The sequence below is a fragment of the Poecilia reticulata genome, chromosome 12, assembly GCF_904066995.2.
Source record: "Poecilia reticulata chromosome 12, P_reticulata-male-v2, whole genome shotgun sequence".
Lineage (NCBI taxonomy): Eukaryota > Metazoa > Chordata > Actinopteri > Cyprinodontiformes > Poeciliidae > Poecilia > Poecilia reticulata.
Genome location: NC_088841.1, coordinates 16,520,827 through 16,548,793, shown reverse-complemented (window position 1 = coordinate 16,548,793; position 27,967 = coordinate 16,520,827). Strand labels below are relative to the sequence as shown.

The 27,967-nt window shown below is 37.4% G+C and overlaps 1 protein-coding gene across 1 annotated transcript; it reads left to right on the top strand.

Moving 5' to 3' along the window:
* Positions 1-696: 696 nt before the first annotated feature.
* Positions 697-27,967, top strand: sppl3 (signal peptide peptidase 3). The gene is made up of 11 exons (XM_008424079.2): positions 697-1,257; positions 15,375-15,452; positions 16,928-17,019; positions 17,114-17,233; positions 17,448-17,526; positions 19,707-19,819; positions 20,485-20,591; positions 21,927-22,090; positions 23,841-24,031; positions 24,158-24,267; positions 25,926-27,967. Exons 1-11 carry the CDS (start codon positions 1,232-1,234, stop codon positions 25,995-25,997), a joined length of 1,152 nt encoding a protein of 383 aa, XP_008422301.1. The 5' UTR covers positions 697-1,231; the 3' UTR covers positions 25,998-27,967.

Sequence of the window (27,967 nt, the reverse complement as noted above, 5' to 3'; positions counted from 1 at the left end):
TTTCTGGCTGATGTGTTAAAATGTTGCATCAATATTTCCACATAATGTTCTGTTTCATCTTATACCTTCAGCAGCAAAGCACTGAGGAAAGCAAAACAAATTACAAAAAATGTCCTAAAAATAGATCCTTCATTGTTGTGGCATAGGACTTGGGGATAATCTTGGTAATCCTAACTAACCTAAAAATCATAATTTTATCCTGATTTAATGTCAAAAAAATGAAAAATATTAACTATGCTTTGTAGTTTTGTGTTTTTTTTAAATATGTTTGCCTGTGTTTTGACCAGGGAAATCCCTGCCTCGCTGAACAGACTGATAAACAGAGTGATGAACCCTAATCAACAGGCTATAAAAATAACACCAGTGGTCTGTCTCTTTTTACTGTCGTCACAAAATGGGACAAGTGGATTCAACATTACGCATAACTTTTAGATTTACATTTTAAAAAATATAGCCAATTTTTAATAGCCAAATTATGTTTGGCGTTTAAATTAAATTCAACTGTATCGGTGATTTTTCTTCTTATTTATTTTATTTTTTTTTTTTGCATACATCACAATACTTTATGAAAAGACTTATTAATTATTACGTTCATTCATGCATTAATTCATTTTTACTATTGATGCAATGCTCAGGATTCAGTGGGAGGCGTGCATGACAGGCTGCAATGTTGTCAGATGAAAGGAAATAATTGCAATCGTTTTCAGTGCATGACAGCGTTTCAGTGCTCGTCCCACTTGTAAACCTCTACAGCAGGGCGATAGTGCGCGTTCCCGCGGACTCGCTATAGAAAACAAAGCTGAGCGTCTTCCATATCAGCTCGGGCTGCAGACTCAAGGAATATCCGAATTTATTCTGGATACATCGCACAGAATATGGATCTACAGTGGGTGTAACATCGTTGCAGACCGAGCCATCTCGGCTGAGGTGACGGCAGGACACTAGCGAGACCGACGAAAATAACATCTGTGTGTTTTTTTTTTCCTCGGGGTGCTTTGTCTTGTCCACCTAACGATAGCAAACCATCATTTTCATCTCAATTGCATGAAATTCAGCTAGTAATTACTAGCTGCCGCCGGGATGTATCATCATGTTGTCACCTAAAAGTAACTACTAAGACGTCGGATTGCGAAGGAAAAGCAGAGACCCCTCGCTCCCCGGTCCCAGCGGGCTGACACCGGGACCTGAATCTGTGTTAGCCACAGCCGCGGAACCCACTGTTTTCGGCGATATGGCGGAGCAAGGCTACTCATCCTGGTGAGTGCAAGCAGGCGTTGCGCTACCGATTAGTAGCGGCTGCCTAACATTAGCTGCTGCTGCTGCCAACTCTGACAACACTGTGTCAAAAAGCAAATGAACCAAACACCTGCCATTCTGCATAAATACTTGTTTTGCCACTTAAGCTATTTGTGAAAGCGTAGAAACCAAATTCACACATGTATAGATACATTTATCTACATCTGGTTAGCTATTGGTGGCTAATGCTGTGCTAACTTTATTCAGCTGCGGTCAAATCGAGTGATGCTATTGAAAGCGAATGAGGAGCTAGCTCTGTTGTATGATGTTAGGGTTTGATAGTCTTATGTGTGGCTTTTTATTTCATTACAGAACAAATAGCTGCACGAAAATCGCATTTCTGTTCAACAAATGGAGGTTCTCCAGCGACACAGTTTAGACTAGCTGTGCCAACATACTAGCATTTTAGCTGGGTAGCATTTTGCCGTCGAGCCACAGCTCACAATAACAAAGGTTATGCTAAACTAGCATCGCAGTCGCAACAGAAGAATACCAGTTTCTCTATTATATCACACCCCTGCTTATAATAAATAGTCTATTATTCAGGGTTTGTTTGTTTTTTTTTAACAAAATACGTCCTCAGTCAGTTATTTGTTGTAATGACTGCCAATGTTTGGGGAAGTGTAGATTTAGTGACTTGAGCAAAAGAGAGCGTTGGTGTACATGAATGACTGCTCTGTAAAGGCGTAGTTGATTAATGTCGATTTAATTGTTGCAAGGGGTGAGTCTTAGTATCATTCCTTCCAGTAAACAGAGAGAAAGAGACATGGCTTTACCAGACTGGACTCGTTTTGACATAGCCTCTCACGGAATGGTGGTATACTTTGTCTTGGTGTGAACATCACATACGCTAAAAACACACTAACTTGACAACAATAACTTCCTTACTTTAAAAATACTTGCGCACAGACGAGGTGGACTGCATCAATTGACCGTATGTTGCAGGCCATTCACAGTAGCAAATAAACCAAGGTTTTAAAAACTTGCTGTTTCTAGATCCACAATGTTTGTCCACCCTACTGTGTGTATGTATGTTTTAACAGTATTTTTAAAAACATGCCAGAGAAAGTGTCTCTGGCTAGCATAGAGGAATGCTGTGCATCCTACCCACTCCTACCTGTAGCTGAAAACTGCCAGCCAGATGGCTGAAAGGGTGCAACACATTTTCTCCACTCACACAAAATACACATTTAACTCTGTCCTCTGTCCTACTTTGGCAATATTGTTTTATAACTATATTTGGCATGTGTGTTGAGCATCCCTGTTACTGATTAGTTCCCCAGTCAGATAGCCTTAATGATCAACTTGTTAGACTTAGTTCATGGGATTTATTTGTCAAAAAACATTGCAAACAGTCCTTTGTGATATCAGTAAAGCACTTACCAATATTGGGATGATATATTTTGAATAATTGTGCAACTCTACCCAAGGGAAACGGGATCATATTTTGTACATTAAGCGCTTAAAAAAGTCCTAATTTAAAGTGTTTTATTTTTTTAGTTTGTCCAAGTATGTGTATCCAAATGGAGATGAATAATAATCATTATTTTAGGAGCTGTAGGAATTATTGTTGCATTTAAAGCAGTTAGACTGTTGTTGTTTTTTGTTGAACATGTGTATAAATGCAGCAAAAAATAACTTGTATTTGTACCATAAGAACCTCAGTCTGTTTTCATAAATAGTAACAATTTCAAATGCCAGCAGATTAGAGGCGAGAACTATCACAACTATTAGAGATGCACTGATCCGGTGTATATTGGCATAAATACCAGTTCTCAGATTTCGTTGAGGTCAGATCTGCCAAGTGTTGTTTTCTTTTAGGGATTGCAATTTATACAAGCTTATTTGAGTTGACTTTGTTTTAACAATTTGGTAGATCAAATATTAACCATGAAAGCAAAGGAGTTCTGTAGGTTCCTCAATATCATATCATATGTCCATATTATTTATCTGATTTTCACTAACAAATGTTTCAGGGAGTATGCTTTTTGTTCACTTGTTTACAGGCCAAAAAAGGGACTTTAAGTTTAAATGCATGGAGTGAACAGAGCCCACACCACTCAGAAAATCCAACTTGCTCTTCAGCGTTTGTTCTGCTGATTATCAGTCAGATCTGATTGAGGGAGAATTTGTACATTTGATGCTAGCTTGATTGAATAACAAATACAACTTCCACTGTTAGCATAGTCCTCCAACCTCTCATTTATTTATTCTAAAATGCGTATTTCCGTCAGTACATTGGTCTTCTCATTCAAAAAGTTTGTTGAAACTATTTTATTTTATTTTAATGCTTGATCTACTATAATGTGTGCCGTTTAACAAGGAAAGAAACTGAAAAATATCAATAAGGTAACAACCGGTTATCTTTTTATGAATGTCTAACATATAATCAACATCCTTCTCTTCGGCTTCCCATTTTCAAACAGAGGCCTCTAACACAATATTAGCTGTCATCTTCTAATTATCATCACAGTAACTAGAGCCTGAGATGTGACATAGATGCCAAAACACACGGTCTGATGTGTATTTTATTGTGCTTTAGATCCAGGTCTGCAACTTCGGGGATGCCTCCTGACTCCAACATTGGTCATACTTTGGCAACATTGTTCTACAACTACATTTGCCATGTGTGTTGAGCATCCTGTAACTAAGGCCTGAGAGCAGTTGGGCTGCATATTGGAAATATACATAGTGTCAGATTGATTGTGGCTCCAGGTCAGGATGTGTGCTTTGGTCTAGTTTCAGTATTAACTTCTAAACTTCTCATGTCAGCAAATTTTGCAAAGGCCTCATCATTAATGATTCATTTGATTCAGGTGTGTTGGAGCAAAGATGCATCCAAAAGTTTCAGGGCACTGACAGTTGAGGATGACTTTCAGACTGCTGGTTTAGATGTTATGAATAATTTATAGTAGGTCAGCGATATTCTGCCATTGTGGTTTTATTTGGAAAGAATTGTTAATTCTAATATACTGCTGCACATTTGCTGCAAGAATACCTACTCACTCCCCTTGTTTTGAGCCATTGACCTGGCTTAAAAAAAAAAAAAAAAGAAAAAACGTGAGAAAATCTTAAGTAAAAGCAAATATTCTTATCTAATTCAAATACTTGACAATGATTTTTCGAATAGTATTGACCAACATCTCCATTTGAGCTGCTGGACGTATTTAACATTGTGAGATAAACTTTGAACTTAAAACTAAGTATCTTCTGCATCCCACAGAAATCTGCTGCTAACTCGTATGAGTGGGATCGATCTCCATTGCGATACGTTCAGCTCTTATCCTCATTGCACTTAGGCTGTATTCTGAAAATATACATAGTGTCAGATTGATTGTGGCTCCAGGTCAGGATGTGTGTTTTGGTCTAGTTTCAGTATTAACTTCTACAGCCCGTGCACCCCTGGTGCTTGTGGGCAGCAGCGTTTCCACCAGTAAAACCATTGCAAACACATGTTATACATGGACCACTATATTCGTATTGCATATCCACGTTATGGGAAGAGGCTCATCTAACTGACAGGAACAAGATTTTCAACCTACTAAATGAAAGAAAAGCTAATGGAAACTAAAGACGCATACCCAGAAAAACACATCAACTGCTTCTTAAATTAAAACTCAAACTCTGCTCTTTCTAACTGAATAGGCGTCACCACACTACATAAAAAATAACTCGGTGAATCAGCAGCTGAAGAACAGAAAAAAATGTGACTTATTTCATGAAGGCAAAAACAAGCTCGATCTTTCCTTTGCTGTTTTATGATCACGATCCATGTTGGAGAACCGTGTAGAAAACTCTGACTCATTCCCGAGCTTTACGGAAAATGCATTTCCATCGTTGTTATTGCGGAGTCGTATAGGCTGCGTGATTTTTGGATTCTGTTTGCTCTGATGGTGGATGGACGTATCAATCATCCGATTTGACCAGTGGGTTCTGAGAAAAGTTAGATTGCATTCACACTTTTAAAGGGCCATTCACATCATGAATTGCCTTTTTTTTATAGGTGGAAATTATTTATTCCCCCGTTTTTCATTCTATGATATCTTAATGTGTTTCCATTCATTAACATAAGTGTCGCTTTTTAGACCTCTAGAGTATTCTGTGGAGTCACACCTTTTTATTTTTGTACCAGAACTATTTAAATAAACCCGGAAGCTTCTGAGAATTATGAAATTCATTTTGTAGACGTCATTTTCGAGAAGATATCACAAAAAGATGCAGAGGGGTCAGAACTGACCCACAAATGTCTGGTTATAGACGAAACAAAAAACTACACCCAAATAACTATTTTTCACCCCTCATTTTCAAATATTTAATTCTAAGTGGGGTTTTATTTTGCAGTGGCTTATCTGCTGTGAGAGGATCATGATCTAATCTATCTGTTGCTTAAATTATAAAAAGAGATTTCCAACTACAAGTCGGGTGTAACTATCAGTCTGGCAGTGTGCTACTTTGATTGCAGTGTCACAAAATCCTTTTTACATTGCTGTTAAACATCCGTCAGCAATTTTAGGATAATTCTGCAACATAGAATAAAACATTAACCAGTCTCAGTCCCTTTGTAGAAAAACAACTCAAAACAATTGTGAATGAATCTGTCAAACTTCTAGTTCCATTTAGATTTTTAAAAATTACCACGTTTTTCTTGTTACACCTTTTAAAAGTAGTAATAAATTAACTCAGATTAATTTCCAGTATCAGACCGCTAAGCATTTACTGATATTTCAGCATCACTGATTCAGTTGCTGAACTAAACACCATAAATTTGCTCTAAGCATGTTTATTTGTAAGCCACATGAAAAGTGATTGAGTGCCCAATTACTTGAAGGAGGTAATTTGTCAGATTAACAGCTGGGTACTCTCAGTTAAATACAATAATGCTTCTAATCCCAATCTAATATCAAGGAAAATAACTTTTATGCAAACTAATCCTTGATAACTTTTCATGTTGGTGACAGATCTATTAGTTGGTCAGTACTTGGGTGGTGTTTTGATGATACACCATCTGAATACTTTCCCCCCCAATTAAATGGTCTGATAAGTTTTTTTATTTCAACTTCTGCATTTTCTCTCTTCTCATTTCCTTCTCATATTTGGCTAATAATTGCAACCTTGTGCTTCTGATGTCTTAAAAAGAAATACTTGCACCTCCTTTATGCTGTGGCATGTGTCTTCTTACAGACTGAAGAAAATGTTAATGTTGTGTTATATAGATACTAAATTCTTGAAATTGAGCACAATGATGGGATGCCATTAGTGCTTTGAAAGAACAGAAAGGGATGAATTGCAAACATTTTTTTACAACTGTGAAATATTTTTATGTTGGAGAACAATTAGGCTTCCTGGGACGTGTCGCTGCTATATATGTGAGAAACAGTCATTTTTATTCCCATGGTAAAGAGCTGTACGTCTTAACATTTAAGGCTGTTTTGTTTAAAACAAGGTCATGTACAGTGAATAAGTTTCAGCAGCTTTTTATAGCATAAAGTATGTGACTCCCAAGTCTTTTGCATTAAAGCTTTTTGCATTAAACCTCGTCTAGTTTCTCTTCCTCTCCTTTGTCTATGCAGCTGTCAAAACTGCAAACTCGGTGAGCTTGGGACCTCTTACTCTTACATTTTAGGTGACATTTAGAGAGTGGCACGTCCTCATGTTGAAGATGGTAGACACAAGAGCACATGAAGGAAAAGCAGATATCTGCACACCTTGTGTTTTGCACAAATACAAATTCCTGAATCAAGCTCACATCGCATCACTGTGCACAGAGCACTTTCAGTGATGGAGGAGGTTGTAATATGTTTTCCTTGATTAGTTCTGATGCGTCTGTGTTCACATGACAAAGAGCAATTGGTGTAGAGTTAATTCTGCAACATGCTTTGACGTTAGTAATTATTTACACACTTAAAATGTACTGTAAATTGTTATAGCTCTGTTTGTGTCTGGTTCCAACAGTTTCATTTGATTATTTTTTTATTTTATTTGTCTTAAATTGTAGATATACTTTTGTCCAAGCAAAACAAGTACGAACATTAGTTTATTATTATTATTTATCCCAAGCAACTGTACTGTGTTTTGTTCAGAAAAATGGCACAAAGCAAATTTCAATAAGTGCAACAAAGTTGGGCCTGACAATTGTCACATTCTCTGCTCCACTTAATTGGACAATTTTAGCTAAAAAATGGTTTATGTCTGCCTTTTTTTCTTGACAACGTGTTTAGTTCTTTAACAACCTTTAATGTTTTAATTTAAAGCTGCCTCTCATTGTTTGTCAGTTCATAGGGATTGGCTAACTTAAAATCTGATGATATTTTGGATTACTTATTGTGAGAATGATAAAAGTAATGATAAATGGGTATTTTTTCAGCATCTTTTATAATCTTGGATGACAATTCACAACAACTACAAAAACTGTTCTCAAAACACACTTTAAAGTAGGCTTCTTCATAACACTAGTTACATAAAGAGGTGTGATTTCTTTTTTTATCACTAAACTGCACAAAGCAACTGCATTTAATCACATATTTGAACAAATAATATCTCATGCAATCAACAGTGGAGTAAACTTAAAGTAGAAAAATGGCAATCCTTACAATATTGTCAGTTTTTGGGAGGTTTTAGACATAAGTTGGGATTTATTGTCATAATAAACAACAATTCACTAGCAGTACAAGAAACGGTGTCCTTCTTCAGTTTCTTTGTGCTACTTTACTAACTTCCTGGTATCCTACCACCCTTCTAGGAACGGTAACAACTAGAATCAGGTACCAGGAAATTAATAATTGATGCAAGATACAAGTGATCCTGAAGAGCGAAGCTCCCCTAGACAGTCCCACTACTGCTGCCATTTTTGATTGTTAGTGTGACCTTTTTTCGGGAATAAAAATAACTGGACAAACACCTTTTTACAGAAGCTTGATTTCTGGTTTTTCAGTCACCAAGATATCTTCCCAAAGGATTTAACTCGAGACAATTGAGTTCTTTGGATGCTGATCACTCCCGAAGAGGTTTCATGTTTTCTCTACTGAGATTTGATAGTTATTTAAAACAAAATTTAAAACCCTTTTCTAAGTTGATGGATGCTTCTGACTTTGTGCCACATGTTGTCACCAGTCAGGTTCTTTTTAGGTGATTTCTGGATTTTATAGGATATAACCTAAATCAGTAAAGTTAGTTGAAAAATCTTGATTTAAAAATTGCATTTCGTTTTCACTCAAGTAATGTATCTAATCTTAAGATGAATTATGTTTGAAATATTAATGTGAACACTAGTTCAGTCTTGTATGAATTGTGTTTAGTACTTCTACTCAGGTCTTTCCTGGCCCTTAGCCATTTGCTTAAAAGGATTTTGACTGATGATGATGATGATGATGATGGTGGTGCTCAATAAAACGAAATAAAAAGTTTGCGTCTTCAGTTGGTTCTGAAAGTACTGCGAAAAAGCCACGCTCAATTATTTTGTTCTAATGACACAAAAGGCTGCTTTAAAATGTTACAAGAACTATTAAAGGTACTCATTTTTTCATTTTTTTAGATCACACTAAAAAAAATGTAGATGGCTACAGTTTATGCTGTACATCTTTCATGATCCATGTTTTTTTGAAAACACAGTTTCTGTTACTTTTGTCCCTCAACATTTTAGCAACAAATTGGCAGATAAATGAAAACATGCAGTGGCACCAAAGATAAGCAGATGAAATAAAATAATTTCACAACTAAATCAGAAGTACATATTTAAAGGTAATTAACTCTTAAAATTAGTCTTGTCTGCTGTTTTGCCAAGCATGGAAGTGACTATTTTAAATGAATTCTCCTTGACTTATTGGCTTTGCCCTAAATAAGGAATTAAAAAATTTTGTCGTGTTGTAATTAATCATACTTTTTGCTCTTAACTAAAAACGACCTTCCACCTTCAAAAAAATGTTGCTCCATTATAAAAAATGGTGTTGGAGTGTTTGTTGATATTTGAATTATTAGTATTACCCTACATCCTTCATGTAGTAATGAGGGTGAAATGGTACTGAATATGTTTTCTATTAATATTTCCGCCTTTTTGTTCTCAACTATATGTTGGAGCAGAAGTAAAAGTTCTAAATATGGTTAAAAAAAAGACAGCTTTTTAGGATATTTTGCAATGAGGAGCTGTTTCTGTTTTTGTGCGTGTGTGTTCCTATAAATAAGTGCAATTTTAAAGAGGAAGCTAGGGTTATGTCACCAAATATGTCCACTTATCTGGAACTCCAAGCAAATTGTTTGATCAGTGGACACTATTGACACTCATCGTCCCAGTACAAGAACTATTTCAGAGGTTTGCTTTTGCTTAATTGGCAATAAATTAAAATAATTGCAGAAGTTTCCCCAAGAGGACGTTTTGAAAGATTCCAGTGTTGCTCAACAGTTTTGGTTTAAAAATGCTTGGAGATGCTGTTTTTTTTTTTTATTAAAGAAAATTATTCAGTTTCAAATCTTACTTACAAAGCTTATTTACAAGACAGAGTTTTTTTTTCTTCAAAATGTTCCTAATACATGTATATGGATGTGTTTCTACGCTAGAAGGATTTCCACATATCTTTCATGAGCCTTACAAAGGAGATGTATTCATGTTAACTTGCTAATGTTAATTTTATGGAGGAGTTTTAATTCTTGAGAATGTTTTTGCCCTTCTGCAATAGAGAACACATTGTTTTACCATGAATAATCTAGTTGAATAAGCTTTTATAAAAAAAACACAAGTTGCCAGTCGTAAAAGAGCAACAACAGCCACAGTTTATAACGTTGACATATTTAACATATTAAAAATTATATGTGGATCAGAAAATAAACAGATATATGTCAGTCATTAAAGATATGTTTCCACTGCAAGAACCTTTTCTGGGGGTGTTTTTCCATTGCAGAGAGCAGAACCAAATTATGTTACTGAAGTAGAAATCTACCCTAGATAACGACCATGTTTTTTTAAGTTTTAAGTAACTAAAATAACATTTGGAGGTGTTATTTAAATGTAGTTGTTATTTAAGCTAGTGAAGTGAAAAGCAGACCTTCATTTGTGTCCATTTTTGGAGGAATGAATACTCATGTCGAGCCGCTTTTAAGAATTTAAACCATGTTCCAAGACACACACAAAAAAACAATTATTATCCTCTGATGGTTGTGTATCTTTAACTGGTTTTAAAATCAAATGCTGCTGCATTAGTGGAGGATTACCTGGGAACGTTCCAGGTAATAGAATGGCCCATAATTGTATTTTTATTAGTCGTTTCGATTGATAGCCAACTTTTGCCAATATAAGTGACTGACCAATGGTAGGGCAGGTCATCTAAAATATATCTGCTGTTCCCAATATTGCACATCAGTATAGTTTTTGTCATGTGTTTTAAAAAGCAACAGCTGGCGCCTCTCACTCACACAACTTGTAATTACTATTACATTGGAGGATGAGATGTGTTTGAAAAACACTACAAAAAACAGGGGAAGTAGCAAAAGTTGTTGGGCATGATGAGAAGAATGAGGTCTAATTATTTTGACACTATGGTAAGTGGAAAGCCACAAGCTTTATTTTAACACCCTGCCTTTTATTTTTTTGTTTGATCTTACGTTCGCTCAGTGGCTGTCTACTAATATAAAGATACATTTGATTATTAAATGTATGTTCATGCTTTAAAGTTCAAGGTTTCAAAACAAAAAAAAATCTGTTAAATCCAATTTTGAAGGGCTGATCATTTTTCATCCAGAATTTCCTAACTGGATCAGAACAGATCCTAGAATGCCACTTAATCGTCTTTGTGGCATGTTGACCTGTGCCTCAGTGCTAAAGTAATGCGTGCAACTGGTTTGATGAAGGACGGTATTGGAATTGTTATTGAAAACCTAGTCTGTCAGCGAACAAGGCCGTCTTATGGCACTTCAGGCCGTCGGCCAGCTCTCAACAGTCCCGGATTGTATTTTGTTTTTAAATGTTCCATTCATCTATCTCACTCATGTTCTCCAGGCTTCTGTGCACAGAATTCAGACAAACCAGTTCGGTACCAGAATATGAATGAGGCCTGTGGTGGATTAAACTAGCTGTCTAGCAGCCCGCTGTGTTGACGGGGAGTCTGTGACATAATTAATGTCAGCATGCAGGAGAGCGAGGTCACTTTCTTAATCACTGTTTTAATGCTTGGAGGACATGGAATAGTTTTTGGTAAGAAGACACAAATGGTTATGCACATTGGCATGAGAGGACTGGATTTATTGTCAGACATTTACTATGACTTAAATATAGTATAAATTTGTGTTGCACAAACGGCTTTGAGATGCTACATGGTTCTGGTGGCCTGTGAACAATTTTCATATAACCAGTTTTTCAAGCTAAAGCTGGTCTAGTTCACCTTCTGACAAGAAAAATACTGCTTGATGAACCAAAACATGGAAATCAGATAATGTGTTTTAGCTTATAATGCCAACGTCAACTTTGAGAGAAAGTTAGTATTGTTTAATTAAGACCTGCTTTTTTTTTTTTTTTTAGCTGTTACAAATTACTTGGGCAGGAAACTGGCCTAATGAAGTCAAGTTTGTGCCTTGCAGCTGAATGTAAACATGTGGAGGTGGCAAAGTAAATTTGCCCTAGAAAATAGTACGCAGTTTGAGGTTGAGTCAAAGCTTTGACGCAGGTAGGGCTGGACAATACAGCTGAAAAGTGTATCGCAATATAAGCGTTTTCATATTGGTTGATATAGACAACTATGATTAGTTTTTTTGTTTCAAATATCCGAAATACTGCAAGAATAGTGACACGATCTTTCCTCGCCACACCATTGTTTATTTTTAAGTAGTCATGAATCATTGTGGCAACACCTGAAACTGCTACTGCGCAAGTTACTCAGCAGGTTGTTGCTAGGTAACCACAGAGCGAGTGAGCTGGTTGATGCCACCAACTTTTCTTAGCTGGTCATCAGAGGGAGAGCGGCTAAAATCTTTCCTCTGCCTACATTCCCCAGAATGCTGTGCGGTTCTGGATCGGGAGTTCCGCGAAATTATTAGAAATTCTATCAGATGCATTATCTATTGAAACTGATCACTTGCCTATTGTGATGTATATTATTTATTTATTATCCAGCCTTTGATGCAGCACCAGATAATCTGTACTGGATGTTTTAAATGAGATATGCAAATTATAACCATATGAGTTTGTTTGGTTTTTTTTTCCTGGGATGATGTCAGCCTGGCTATTTTTGGAATGAAGCAGCATGTTGCGCAAGTTATGTTAACACAAAGTAGTGCACAATTGTGAATTATGAGAAAAATTATTAATGGCTTTCAATATTCTCTAGAAATTAAAATCTGGAAAGTGTGGCATTTTGTTGCCCGCTGTTCATTTTAGCGAAGTAGGTCAAGCTCAGTCAGATTTTGAGTCAGATTGCAAATTGAATTTAGATCTCCGCTGTTACTGGAGTGGTTCTAACAACATGGTTGCTACTATCTAAATTATTTGTCAATGTTTATTTTTCTGCTGCAAAGTGAACACCTCACCAATCTTTTGCAGCCTCCAACAGGTTTTATTTCAGAATTGTGCCTTATCTACCACCCAGAGTTTTGTTTTGTCTTGTATGAGCATAAAACCATCTTCCTCATGTGGAGGTTATAAAATTGTAAAGGGGACTTCTTGCTTCCTTGTTGCCACACTTCCACATCTGCAATTAGGTTGTTGTATCAACATATGCTGCCACCTGTGCTGTGGATCTTTGTAGCTCCTCCAGTGATACCACAGCCCTCCTGGCTTCTTCTCTGAATAAAGCTCCCTTTGCTCTCCCACTCAGTTTGTGTTTACAGATGTCTCATGGCAGGTTTGCTTCCATTTTCAGATGTCTTGAACAGAGCTGCTGTTCAATACAGCCAAAACTTGAAGGTTTTTAAGAGTTTTGATAGTTTTTTAACTTATTCCTACCATAAACTTATCCACAGCTTTATCCCTGACCTGTTGCATGTTTGCCTCGGTCTCCATGATTAGATAGAACAAGATGGCCATCTAACGCTATTTTCTTTCCCTGGGTTTTCTTTTTCTGTATCGTGAAAGAAAATTGTTTCTAATAATGTCTCTTTTTCTAATGTGTCACATAAAATTTCAACTAAGGTTTGTAGTTGACCAAAGGGGCATGAACACTTTAAGCTCAGGCTTTTTCAAGATTGGTAATCGGCGATCTGCCAAAGCACTGCAATCGGTGCAACCCTAATTAATATGTATAATGTCTTAATTTTGTCAGATACTTTTGCAAATCACTGAAATAATTGTCCATTTTAAAACTGTTGATTACTAAACTGATTGCATAAACGAGTGGGCTAAAAGAATCATCAAAGGATTTGCAGGCAGACGTTTTTAATTTAATAAATGAATCATTTAGGCCTGATAGAACAAATTCTAATGAACTTCCTGAAATAAATGTTTTCAAGCCCATCCAGATCTCTTTCCAAGTAGCCATAGCTTGCCATGATGAAAGCATTTCTCCACTTGTTTCCCAACTGTTGAGTCATTTGCTCCGAGTTACACTAATGTACAAAATAAACATTAATGCATGCTAAAGGAAATCTGCAGCCTTTAAAAGCCAAGATGAGTGTCCTCAGATTGTTTTACTGTCACATTATATTTCTATTCCTGTTGGGTCACATTCTTTTAAGAAAATGCAGCCAGGTTTACGTTTCTATTTTTATCTTGTTTTTCACTTGTATCCTGTTGGCTCAATTCTGTATGTTGGGTGCAACGACTACAGAAAACCAAAATGTGTTCAGTTTTTGAAGTAAACATTTTTGGGAGATTCAAAACTATGATTTAGTATAAAAAATACATATATATATATATTTAGCATTTATTTTGTGTAATAACCAAACCTACTTCCGTAATAGGTCTGTGGTTACTAACCTGGTTCCATTCAAATGAATAACATGACTTTTTTGTGAAATACTATGCTGCTAGGTTAGTTTACACATACAGTACTGCGTAATGCTAATTCCTGGAAGGACATTGTCCCAGTTGCTGTTTTCTAGGAAATTGATGTTGTTTTTTCCTGGCATTGCCAAAAGGAAAACTGTAATGAAATGAAAATGCAGATTTAATCAAGGAAAAACTAATGAATGAATTATGTGGAGAGATACATTTGTGAAACAGCTCAGCCCAGCACAAATAGCAGCCAGGGGTAACTAAAATCAGGCGTTGAAATCACAACCAGGAGGGTTCATTGTTTGGGCATGCGAGTTGCATTTCAGCTATGAGGACGTTTATTGACAGATTTCAGTGCAGCTCGAATGACCCACAAACAAAGTGTGAGCAACAACAAAAGTCTGCAACAAGCTGCGCTTTGCTCCACTCGCCGTCTCTACAGCATGCATGTCGGCACCTGTAATTCCCCTGTTTGCTCTCGCCACACCCACAGCCTTTCATGCAAAGTTTTCAGCTCCTGGCTTTAAAGGAGAATAATCTCCTTTATGTAAAAATATTATTTTAGGTTTGTCACATTTAAATTGTCTGTTATGTTTCACCACAATAGGAGTTCATCTGTTAAACTTCAGGAGCTTTCCGGTTCTTAAATGCATTTGAGAACCCTTTAAGTTGAAGGGTTTAGCAGATAAATTGATGATTTATTTGCTCTTTCCTACAAAAGACAATTCTCTTTTTTTTTACTATATAGTTTAAAAATACTGCGGTTTGAGTACATTTTATTTAAATACAGACTACAAAGACCATTGAGCCTCATGTTCGCTGATGGAGGAAGTAGTTTTGAACAAAAAGTGAAAGGATTACGTTACGTCTGTGCAAATCTATGAAGGTGCCATTTGTTGACCCATTTGTTTTTAGTGTTTATCTGTATTTGTAATGGTAAAAACAAGCTGCCAGTTGGTTAAATATTATCACTTTTTATAACACAGTAATGTGTGTCCCTGAAATATTGATGATTAAATGCAATATTTTGCGTAAATTGCATGTAGATTAAAAACTATTCTCAAAAGGTCTTCCAAGCTTTTTTTCTTTTTTTTCTTTAGCTTTTTATTACCTACTTGTTTTGCTTAGAAATATAAGCCTGTTTTTTATGTCTCTCTCGTATTTTTAGGGCATACTCCCTAGTTGACTCCAGTCAGGTGTCCACCTTCCTGATCTCCATCCTTCTTATCGTCTATGGCAGCTTCAGGTGAGTAAATGATCACTTTTATCACCAGTTGAGCTCAAATATATTCTCAATTTGAAACTTACTTAGACCGATGTTGTCGTTTACCTACATCTTTCGGAGGCGGTTTTCTATTATATTGTTACCAAGGAGACCGCTGTAGATCAGGTTTAAAAAGAAAAAGAAGAGAGAAGCATGTACATGTCTGAAAATAATACGAGTGTTAATGCGTATGCTCCTAGCGTAAGAAGTAAAGCTGTCCTTGAGAGGAAACCTATCTGCCTTGAACCACACACTTCCTGTGGCCCACACTTAAATAGTCATAGCAAGATGTGTTGGCACAAGTGGTACTAACACATCTGGCAATGCCTCTGATATCTGAGGTGTCAGGAAGCTACAACCAAAAGAAAGAGGTAATATTAATTTAAAAAATGTGTTAAAAATGCTTAAACTTTGGTCATTTACACAATTCTGGCTGAAATAAGGCTGCTGTGACTAGTGAGACTTAATCTGTCCAACGCTGCTGACAAGATTCCTGAAAGAAAATTTTCTCTTGCATCTTCCTTGGACTTTATCTTTGAGGAAACATTTAGAATAGGGTTGCACAGTTGTAGATAAAATTATTATATATATATATATATATATATTTTTTAAATATATTAATATCTAATATGTTAATAATGAGTTACCAAAGTCCAAAGAGTCTCTTGCAGCTCTGGAGCTGCAGGTTGCAGATCTCTGGACAAGAATCTGGGCTCGTCTGATTTTATTATCGCCATGTCTGCTCACTAATCTGCAGACTTTTTCTGGTCCTCTGTATCTGTTGCCTCTGGCTGTTTTTAGCACATTAATTTGAGCTAATGAAGATAATATTTTAGGAAACATAATTTAAACCAGATAACTCATAAATAAAACATACTTACAAAAGTAAGGATGGTTTCCATTAGGGTTTTAGTTGTATTTTAAAGGGTTTAAGAGAAATTGACACATTTTCTCCTTTGGAGACGAACTTGTGACTGAAAATAGTCCCAATAATATAATCTTAAAGTTCAAATAAATAGAACAAGAACTCTATTTAACTTTAATTTTTTTTTGTCATATTGGAATGTTGTCTTTTTTTGTGATTTAATCTTTCTTCATTAAATTGCGCTTGTGACTTGCAATAAATTTTAACATGAGTAGTTAAAAAAAGAAGACATATTCAACTTTTTAAATTTTTTTTAGTAAAAGTAGTTGTCAGTTTAATTGATTGCTGATTAAACTAGTGCAGAAAAAACAGTTTCTAGTGTGAGAAAGCAAGTGTAATAATACAGGAGATTGCATCGATTTGATATCTTTATACGTGAATTTTCGGTGTCGTCTGAATAATACACTTCATCCCGCCTGAATGAATTCCTGCTCTGAGAGCACGTCTTCAAAGGGAGATAGCTTTTTCATTTTTAGGAAAAACGGAGTGTAATGTTGTGTCCAAATCACACGGTTCTCTGCTGCTTTTGCAGGTCATTAAACATGGATTGTGAGAACCAGGAGAAGGATAAAGACGGTAACCCTTCAGCACCAGGGTCTTTTAATAACAGCAACACAAACAACAGTAAGTGTCAAAAGGCCAAGGCCTTTACAAGTTGCGTGATTGTCTGCTTTGATGTTTGGAAGCTCATGTGTTTTTCATCTGAACTGTTTTCCAGGCATTCAGACTATAGACTCGACGCAGGCCCTGTTCCTGCCAATAGGAGCGTCTGTGTCTCTGCTAGTCATGTTCTTCTTTTTTGATTCGGTTCAGGTGGTCTTCACTATCTGCACTGCAGGTGACTATGCGGCTCCGGAGGGCAACACAGAAGCACCACACATGTAGAATCATTATAAGGCTTTCTCATCGCTGCTCAGTTCTTGCACCCTGGAGAATGTCTTAAAACTGAAGACCATTAGCTGCCCCATTTAACACACAGAAATGACTGCTACAAGCTGTCAAGGTGTATTAGGCTGGAGCTCTAACTGCTGTGCTTTTCTCCCTCTCTTCAGTACTTGCTACAATTGCATTTGCATTCCTGTTGTTACCTATGTGCCAGTATCTGACCAGACCCTGCTCCCCGCAGAACAAGTAAGGAAATCTTGTGGCTTTTTGTGTCTTGAAATCTCCTCCGTGCTGTTTAGCGCCGGTCACAAACATCCAGAGCGCTCCACGAGTCTGCGTATTACCATATCATTGTCAAGGCAGATTTGTAGCAGTAGCATTTAGATCTTTTCTCTCCAAATGTGAAACTGGAAGAGGGTCTAAGACTTAATGTAACTGAGGGTATAAAAGAAATTTTGATTTTGTAATTAAACCGACTCTTTCTTTATACTTTGACTACCTCTTATGGATTTCTTCAATTTTCTGTTGCACTTAAATGCTTTGGATCATCAAACATTTTTTATATTAGATAAGAAGAAGCTGAGAAAAACAAAAGGATGTGCATAATTATACACATAAAGCAAACTGAAGAAAAAGCAGCGCATAAACATCTGAAACATCGTAGTCATTGATTACCTTTATCAAAGATGCAGTTGGCGACTTTTATAAAAATGCACAGCGAGTACAAGCTCTGCTAATGGAGGAGGAACAGCCTAACGTTACAGGAAAACTGTTTATCCGCTGTCATCTGCAGCCATGTTTTCCAGCGTGCGCATTCGCGGCGGGTGTGAGCAGCACATACACAAGAATGATTGACAGTAGGCCTGTCACAATAACAATTTTGCTGTATGATAAATTGTCCCAGAAATTATTGCAATAAATGACAATATTGTTGTTTTGAGACAACAAAACAACTGAGCTCTTGTTGTTCTCGCTCTCCGTGATGTTTGTCCTCAACATTATTAATAATGTAGAATTAGATCCTGAAAGATGAATAAACTTTAAATTCTAATGAATATTTAGCACTGAAACTAGAAGACATTTTAAATACTCAAAATAAATCAACAAAACAAAATTTATTATGAAGTTTCTGTAAACAAAATTATTAAAGTGAGACCAATGTACCAAAATAAAAACTTTTGTCATCTAGTTTTTGATAGAAGGAGAGAGAGAGAAAAGAAAACAATAAACCATGCAAATGGAAATTATTGAGTTTGATTTCATTTATTATACGATTAGCTGATTTATTAACAGCACTAAGACCCGCCTCCTGGCTCTGATTGGTTGTTTCTGACTGTGTGGTGTAGTCCATTTTGTTTAATTTTTTTTTTACAGATTACCTGTCATAAATTATACCGTCAAGACCGTGACAACTTTAACAAATGCGTATTAAAAGAAACCTTTTTATAAAAATGCATTACTGTAATCGCATTGTCAACATTTCTGGTTGAACCATAAACATTTTAGCAAAGCTGTTATATACGGGTGAATTTCAAGTTGAAAACTACTGATGACCAAGAGCCGACAGAAAGGCTGGTCCCACAAACACAAAAATCATCTTAATAATCTCCAGAACTTGCAGGATTATATTCAGTTCACTGAGAAAAGGGGGAAATGTGGTCCTGTTGTATAAAACTATCAAACACGGTGGTGGCAGAGTGATGGTCTGTGGCTGCTTTGTCTATGACTTACCAGCTATTGATTAAACATTGAGTCTGGCTCTATAGAGAGAGTCCTGAAGGAGAATGTCAGCCAATCAATCTGTGATCTTTTGTTTATGCAGCAGCAAGTTCACCTCTAAATGTTTTTTTAACAAAACAAAGGTTTTGTAGTGGCCTAGTCAAAGTCTGTACTTTGATCCAATTAAGCTGCTGTGGAATGACAATCAAACAGGTTGTTCATGCTTAAAATCTCTCCTGTGTGGTTGTGTAAAACTATTCTGCAAAGAATGAACTGAAATTGTTTCTTTATGCCAAATGTGTCTTAACCAGTTAAGAGATTTGAAGGACAATTACTTTTCACCCGCTGCATTTAAAGGATTTGTTCAGTTTGAGTACAGGTCTTCCTCCTGATTCATAAAATCATCATATTGAAACTACATAAGTTAAAATTAGTTTGAGCTCAAACATCAAAGTGTGATTTTTTTTTAAAATTTTTTTTAAAAAAGGACAAAATAAATCTGTAAGGGAACAAATACGTTTTAGTTTGTTGCGATTTAGAACTTATTTTTTGTGTTCATTTTTCTCACGGTTTGGTCTACAAATATTCTAACAAAAAGGAAATTAAATATTATGTGGCATGGAAAACATTTCCTTCTCCTCTCCTTCGATTTCCACGTCTATATTTCTGAAACCTGTTGTAAGGATTTGCTTCTTTCTTCTTTGCAGGATTTCATTTGGTTGCTGCGGACGCTTCACCCTGGCTGAACTCTTGTCGTTCTCGCTCTCCGTGATGTTGGTCCTCATCTGGGTGTTGACCGGACACTGGCTCCTCATGGACGGTGGGTCACTCAGCTTTCCTCTTGTGGGAACATCAGCCGCTGTTAGAAATATTTTAGGCAGCGTGAGCACCAACGCACATCAATAACATTCTACATTAAATCTTGTAGCAATTCAAAGAATTTGAGTCTCAGCATCGACTGACTTTAGAATATTCAAAGTATCTTACATCTTACTGTTAGATGTAACTTTATGCTTATTAAATAGTTTGATAAAATCTAATTTTCTATCATCACATGAAGAAGAACCTTGGCTTGGCTCTGACTGAGGAGGTTTATTTAGTTGTCTTCAAACATTTACAGCAATTCTAAAAAGAAGGAGCGTTGCTAGCCAGCTAAATGGTTTTCAGGCAACTCATTGTCTTTCTGAAATGTAAAAAAAAAAAGCTACTCTGTATTTAAAAAGGGTATTTAATACAGGCTGCATTTTGGGTATTTTGTTTTCAATTTCATGAATGCAATCTTGGAAAAGTTAAGAGTTCTGTATTGGCAAACACGTAAAGTTTAAAATATAATTTTCTGCTCAATACGTGTCGTTTCAAGAAACATAAACTATAATTATGATAAATAAAATGTAATAAATCCGCTTTGACCTCAATACGACTGTTCGTTTTTGCTAAAATGTGGAAATATGTTTTTAAATGCCACTTTCTTTTCCCTCGCTGCAGCTTTAGCCATGGGCTTGTGCGTCGCCATGATCGCTTTTGTTCGGCTTCCCAGTCTGAAGGTCTCCTGCCTGCTGCTGTCAGGACTGCTCATTTATGATGTGTTCTGGGTAAGAAGTCATCCCGCTATGAGCTCTACCTGCATCACTAAAAGGCAGCACAGCCATAAAAGATGTCGACTCCAGGGGGTTTTCAGAAAATGAGAGCGATTCGGGTTTATGAAAGCCTTTGCTTGTCTTTGTGACGGCACTTCCTGCTGCTCAGAAGGGGATGTAATCTGTGAACGCAGTCATCCTCTGTGAGTGTAAAGAATGACTAGTCAGTACTCAAGGAACAATTGCTAACTATGGAAGTTATAAGCACAGCAGGAGGTAAGCCCCAACTTTAATAATGCAGAGAAAAAGCATCAATAACACAGTAGTGGTCTAACTACTAAGGGAAACTGTTAGCGCTACATTTAAAATTTAATTGCTTTTTTTTTCTTTTTTTTTCCCTGATTCAATCTGGTCAAATTGGCATTTATTTTTAATCCAAGGTGCTGATCTGAATCACTTCAGGTTGCTAATACGTAATCAGTGACGTTACCAAAATCAGTGTCATGAAAATGGTTGAAATTGAAGTGGCAGATTGTCTGTCAATTCACTCGCTCCCCAGTAAAGACAGCATTCAGGATTCAGAAGGAATTTCTGCCTGACCTCCTTGGCACAGTGAAGCTCCACCTGTTTGCTCTTCATTTTTTGTAGACTCACCTGTTCACAGAGAATTACCAGAGACAAAGTCACCTGTTTGCTGGAGATTTTTTGTTTTAAAAATCTATCTGGGGAAGCTGAGATATCAGTGCTACGTGATATGATATTGCCTGCTGTTTGAAAAGCAGCCAATCCAAGAGCACCGTTGGTTTTTCTTGACACTGATTGGCTGTAGAGCGGAGACGAGGAAGATGAGTCTAAATCATTGCTGGTTACATTGTTTTAACTACATTAGGTTTTCAGCTTTTACTTATTTTTTTTGATTAACTTATCTGTTAATTGATCTGAACTGTTTATTCTAGAAGAATTAATATAATAATACATGCGGCATGCTCAAACTGACTTTTTCATTTGAAGGTGTACAATTAAAGCATCAAAGACCCTGTGTGTCTAAATCATGAGGGCTGTTATTACTCAGTTCCCCGCCCACAGAAGGGATTAAAAGAAAAACTCAGTCTTTAGGAGTAAATGTGTGTCTAGAAACTCATTTCTCTCAAGGAGTAATTGTTGTTTTGCACTAATTTCCCTGTAGATCTGAGCCAGTTGAGTTTTTCCAACACAACATCTTTTACATTTACAGTTTACCCAACTGCTCTAAGCTAACTAGCTTCTCAAAAAAATATGTTTTTGCTCGTCATGCAATGAAAAGTTCTGAATGAAAATAATTTTTGATGGTTTTTCTCTCTCCTGCTAAAGGTGTTCTTCTCAGCGTACATCTTCAACAGTAATGTGATGGTCAAAGTCGCAACTCAGCCTGCTGAAAATCCCATAGATGTTCTCTCCAGGAAGCTACACCTAGGGCCCGGGATGGGCCGCGACGTTCCCAGACTTTCCTTACCTGGAAAACTGGTCTTCCCAAGGTAACACTCACATTACAGTGGTGCTGGAAAGTTTGGAAAATTTTTACCAGAATTTTATATATTTCAGACAAAAACATCATCAGGTTTTCACCGAAGTCTTAAAAGTAGATGAAGGCGAACCAAATTAACAAATGAAATGAGGGATTATTTAAATAATACTTTGCCTCCATCTACGTTTCTGGAGTTTAATGCAACTCTGCTGATGTTTGTAATTAATTGACATATATCAACAATTCTGAAGGGTTGACAAACTTTCCAGCACCACTGTAATTATAGGGGGTAAAAGGGAGGGATTTGTTGAATTTCACTCCTGATGTGTCACAAAGTTGAACCTTTGCTGGTGATTTGTAGCTAAATACTCTCCGAACAAATGCCTTCATGCAGTTCTTCCCAGAGGAGCTTCTGCGACAAATGCACTTCCTGGTACAGAGGAACCGTCTAAGGGTATTTATAGGCTGGAGAAATCTTCGAGGTCTGGAAGTGATCAGATCACGTTTGCGTGCAGGAACATCAGCACCTTGTCTAAGTGTCGGTAGTGATGTAGCTGCTCTCGTGACGGGGTTGTACAGCGCTTGTCAAGCCGCCCCTCATCAAAGCCTTATGATGCACAATGCGCCGAGTCCTCTCCCAAGACGGAGATGCCGATTAGATATGGCAGTGGTCACCATCGTAACATGCAGAGCTGAGAACAACCCCACACTTTTTCAGATTTTTACTTCCGTCGCTTCAATTTCAAATCAACTTTTCAGACCATCTTTGGTTTTCACTAAAGAAGAGAGTGAAATGTAAATTAATGTATAGATACCAATCACAACACCATAGTTTGTTTCTGCTTTTCACTGATATTCAGACATACTTTGTCATCAAGGAGATGCTAACAGCTCCATATCCGGGCAGCAGAGGTAATATTTCACAGTAAAATGTCCTGGATGAGAACATCGGATGTTAGTAGGCACTGCTAATCCCCCTCATTTGCTTTTTCTGCTCCTCTGTAAATCTCTGCTCTGTGTGGTTAGAAAGCCGGGCAGAGAGACGTTAGAGTCAGGGGAATGATCCTTTCCCGTTATGATCGATGGAAGAGGCGATTTGAACTTCATTCTCCTCTCTTTGCTCTTTGGTCCTGCTCTGTCATAGAGGCATAAAATAGTTTTGTGGTTAAATTTGTCCTTGATAAACTAGAGCTAAGAAAATATCCACACTTGGATGAATAGGTATTGTAAAAGTGTTTTAAAAAATCTAGACTAAAATACCTTTTATTCAAAATTCCTACAGTTTTTTGTAAATGTCAAAAGTTTGAGAAAGTCTGACAACTTTGAAAGATTTTATTTGAGACACACTATTGATGATAAAATATTGTAGTTATATTGTTATAAATGTCATAATGTAGTGCATAATATGCTAACAGGTTTATGAAGTTTGTAATGATTTGTGATAACAGTGCCCTGAAAAAAACTTTTAGTTAAGCAGTTATTTGTGAAACCCTATAAGGTTTTATTTTATACATCTTCATAAATATTTGGCCTTTTGAAATTCCTAAGATGTTCATAGCCTCAATTATCAGCTGCTGAAATCATGTCTCCAGGCTTAAACTTTTCTCAAAGCAGTCTGTACAGAAACATCTCGGTTTCAGAAAGAGATGATGAAGCAGTGACGTGCAGATTAGCGTAATCTCCACTGCCGAGTCGCAGTTATTCTCCGGTTTGTCCGGTCTAGAGTTTCACCTTCGCTTCCGCTCTTTGCCTCCATGCAGCTCCACAGGAAGCCACTTCTCCATGTTGGGAATCGGAGACATCGTGATGCCGGGGCTGCTGCTGTGCTTCGTCCTGCGCTACGACAACTACAAGAAGCAAGCAACGGGGGAGGTCCCGGGGCCCGGCAACATGTCCGGACGCATGCAGCGCGTCTCCTATTTCCACTGCACCCTCATCGGATACTTTGTGGGTAAGCAGCCGACCAATGCACAGACGGATGGGAGAGGTCACGTTTTTCTAAAATCTTCTTATAAGTTCGGCAGGACTGGTTTGCTCTATTTTGTTTTCTTTCATTTTGAACATGTTTTCTCCTCAGGCCTGCTGACTGCCACTGTGGCCTCGAGGATCCATCGTGCTGCTCAGCCCGCTCTGCTCTACTTGGTTCCCTTCACCCTGCTGCCTCTGCTCACTATGGCTTACCTGAAGGTACTTCTACAGCCTCACTTGTTCCCTACAGAAAGGTGTCGGCTACATTCATCTAGATTTTGTTAAAAAATAAATAAAAAAATAAATCTCTTACAATTTGATGACAAATCTTCTTGCATAATGTCAAAACCAAATTTACATAAAACTTGTGGTTTTAACTGACTTTGCAAATATTTTGGTACCTCATAAATCACATCACAGCGACAAATTTAAATACCCTGTATTGTTGTTTTTATGTGACAAAACAAAACACAGTATCTGCATAATGAATAATTGTAGTAAAAGAAAAACGATGCGTGGTTTTCAAAGCAATCGTTTTCACAAATAAAAGTCATATTAATGATAATAAGAGCAATAATCACTGAAGCAATCAGAAGACCAAAGATAACTCTGGAGGAACCAAAGAGATCTACAGGTGAAACGATTAATTGAATTAATTGTGTTTATCATTAAAAATCTTCAGCTTTTTTAGTAATTAGTCAATTGTTAGCTGGACTACATAGAATCTAAAAGAGGCCATTTGCTGAAATAACACAGTCAAAGCGACAATTATGGCAAAACTGTATAAAACATGTATACATTTTTCATTGAAGTTTAAAAACCTTCTGTAAATCTGTTATACTCAGAACTCCTCAAGTGTCATTTTTGGTTCAAATTCTGTTAAAAAAAAAAGTCCTGTTAGACATTTTTTGCTGTCTAATTGTAATCAGAAAAATCAGACAGTATTTTTTAGTTGCAGATGCATCCTTTGCTGCAAATGATGAAGCATAAACTAAAAAGTTACATTTTAGGTAATAAAATTTTAATTTTCTTATTATTTGAATTATTTGCATCTTTTAATGAGTTTCTAATGTTGTGTAAAAGAGGAGCAAGTGGTAACATACAAACCCTGCAGAATGTAACAAATTTTTATCCGATTAATCAATCGGTCATCAGAATAATCTGGCTCTTTTTCAGCAGCTACATGGAAGCATGTCATGGGTGATTGAGATAAATAAAATCAAACTGAGATGAAAATACATCAAAAGCTGCAAAACAACTAGAGTTGGGCTCATCTAACATCAGGAAAACAACCGTAAACAGCAGAGTGTTGGTTTAGAGTCCATTTGATGACCTGCAGCTCTGCCCCAGCACACCTGGTTCAGATGGTTGCTTTGCCTCACATGGAGGCCATCAAGTTCTGCAGAAGTCTCCCATACATGCAGCTGGGAAACACCTGGAACAGGCCGGACACTAGGCTTGAGAACCAATGGTTACACTTTCGAACGTCAATTACCCTCAAACCAAGATTTGAGAATTATTTCTCACATTTGCTCTCTATCCCACCTGACTGAGCTTGAACTCTTTTGCAAAAACAAATGAGCAACAAATTCAGTCTCTACATGCAAAGCCCCGGAGAATGATGCTCCAACAGTCTGGTGACTATAATTGCCATGAAAGGGGCTGGCTATAAAAACACACCGCACGTTTCAGATTTTATGTGTATTCATAAAAAGAAAAACTTTCTCCTTTTCATTTTCATGTCACCACCTTGTGTTGGTCTGTCAAATGAAATCCCTACAACTTACACCGATTCTGAAAAGTTGTGGTAGTTTTTGACTCCAGACCGTGTGTGTGTGTGTGTGTGTGTGTGTGCGTGTGCGTGTGCGTCTTTCCAGGGGGATTTGCGGCGAATGTGGTCCGAGCCTTTCCACACCAAGGCCACCAGCTCTCGCTTCCTGGAGGTATGATGCAACCCGGGGAACGAACAACCAGCACGGGGACGACTGCTGATCTTTTCTTCTTAATCAGAGGAAAGGAAAGAGGGCACACTCACCAGGAGGCCATGTTGTCATCACTTCATGCTTTCCACCGATCTGTGAAGAGAAAAAAAAAAAAATCCCTCAGAAAGGACACCAGAGTGTGGATCACAACGCCCAGACACGACTCATCTTTGCTCCGTACATCCTTCCCCGTTTCATCTCCGCTTCCTCTTAGCCGTTTCTTTCCTGTCCATTACAGCACATCCTGCCTCTGCTGTTTTTGTGCTGCCCTCGTCTTTGTCTCCTTTCCTTTCCCCCCCTCCTCTCCACCTCCCTCTACATGGCCATTCTCAAATTTTCCACCTCCTGTCTCTTCTGCCTTTTTGTTATTTTTATTCTGGATTCCTTTTCTCTGTGATGAACTAAATGGACCAGGCCTCTCCCCCGCCCCCTCCCACCTCCTTTTTTCGTGGACTTACAGTTGTGAGACATGGCTGGGGTTTATATGTATTTTTTTAGCATTGTTGTGGTCATTATAATTAATGTTAATATTATCAAAGAACTTTAACAAGTCGAGAAGAGATGGAGTGTTGCACAGGAGCAGCAACACAGCCCAGAGGTCATCCCTCTTCTTCCGTCTCCCTGTTTCATCACCCCTTCCCCCCCGATGGCTCCCCCTGGTGCTCCTGCCCTCTTACTACACTCCCTGTGCGCCCCCCCCCCCATTTCCTCACCTTTACCCCTCCGTCTTCTGTTCATCTGCTGTCCTTACCCAACAGATAACTATGTATTTTATTTAGAAAAGTTTTATTCTTTGCATATACAGAAATGATGCATTAAAATTGTTGAGCTGCCTCCCCTCCCCACCAGTGACGGAGTCGGACGGGGTCGCTTTTATTTGTATATATGTGTACACATGTATTTGCGGTATCATGAGTTTGTATTTGTGTTTGAGAGCATGTTGAAGAGGACGGTAAACTGATGTCGAACAGCAAGCTTGACTTCACTCGGATTGGCGACGGTGGATCCAGCTTTGTGCAATAGAGAAACCCTGGAGAACTTCTAAACGTCTCTCACTGGACGACAGTTTCCCGCTCTGATCTTAAAAGTGCGTGTGTGTGTGTGTGTGTGCGCGCGCGCGCGAGTGCAGAAACACATGAGCAAGCGGTTCTTTTACTCTGTTTTAATTTGAACTCATGTTTAAAATGACGACAATAGTCAGGTTTGCATTGAGCTGTGTGTTTTGAATCAAAGGGTGTCAAGCACATGAAACATGTAAACGGTTTATCTTGTAAAAACGGGCGGGAAAAAAATATATGAGAAAAAAAATGTAGAAACTCCAGAGGTCATTTTTCTTTTCAGTTTTCTGCAGACAGCAGAAATGTAAACAGTGTTTTTTGTTTTTTTTTTTTTGTTTTTTTTTTCTTCCAAATAAATGAATGTTAAATAAGTTTTCCGGTCTTCTATTTTACTGTGCAGCCGCCTCGCGCATCGCTCTGGGTGTTGGGACTGTCGGCACTGCAGCTTTAACTTATCTATAATTGCTGGGGTTTTGCAGGTGCAGATCGGGAAACTCATATGAATTTTGTAAATGTCAGTGTTTATCCTCAGCCGATGAAGACCCGACTATTGTCAGAGTTTAAACTAAGCTTTTTTTTATGAAGATAAACGGGTTTGGAAGATATGCATTGAGCAGATGGATGTTTTGGTTCAGATAATGCTATCTGGGGAGTTGTTGAAGGGTGTGTTTGTGTTTTCTTGATTTAATCATAAAGTTTGGACCTGTGGAAGACGGTTATGAATCAGCCATGCCCCTCAGAGATCAAACATAATTAACCCTGGATGTTTTCCTGCTTTTATTTGGTTTCTTTTTTGTTTTTTATAAACCATCTTCATTCTTGCTTTTCGTTAAATATCTTTGCGCTGGAAACTGAATAAAAGTCGGAAGTCTGCTGTGA

Excerpts from the sequence above, each read along its gene's own strand:
- sppl3 (XM_008424079.2), top strand. The coding sequence starts at position 1,232 with ATGGCGGAGCAAGGCTACTCATCCTG. Across the intron at positions 17,020-17,113 it reads TAACAGCAACACAAACAACA|GCATTCAGACTATAGACTCG; the intron begins GTAAGTGTCAAA and ends ACTGTTTTCCAG. Across the intron at positions 17,527-19,706 it reads CCCTGCTCCCCGCAGAACAA|GATTTCATTTGGTTGCTGCG; the intron begins GTAAGGAAATCT and ends TCTTCTTTGCAG.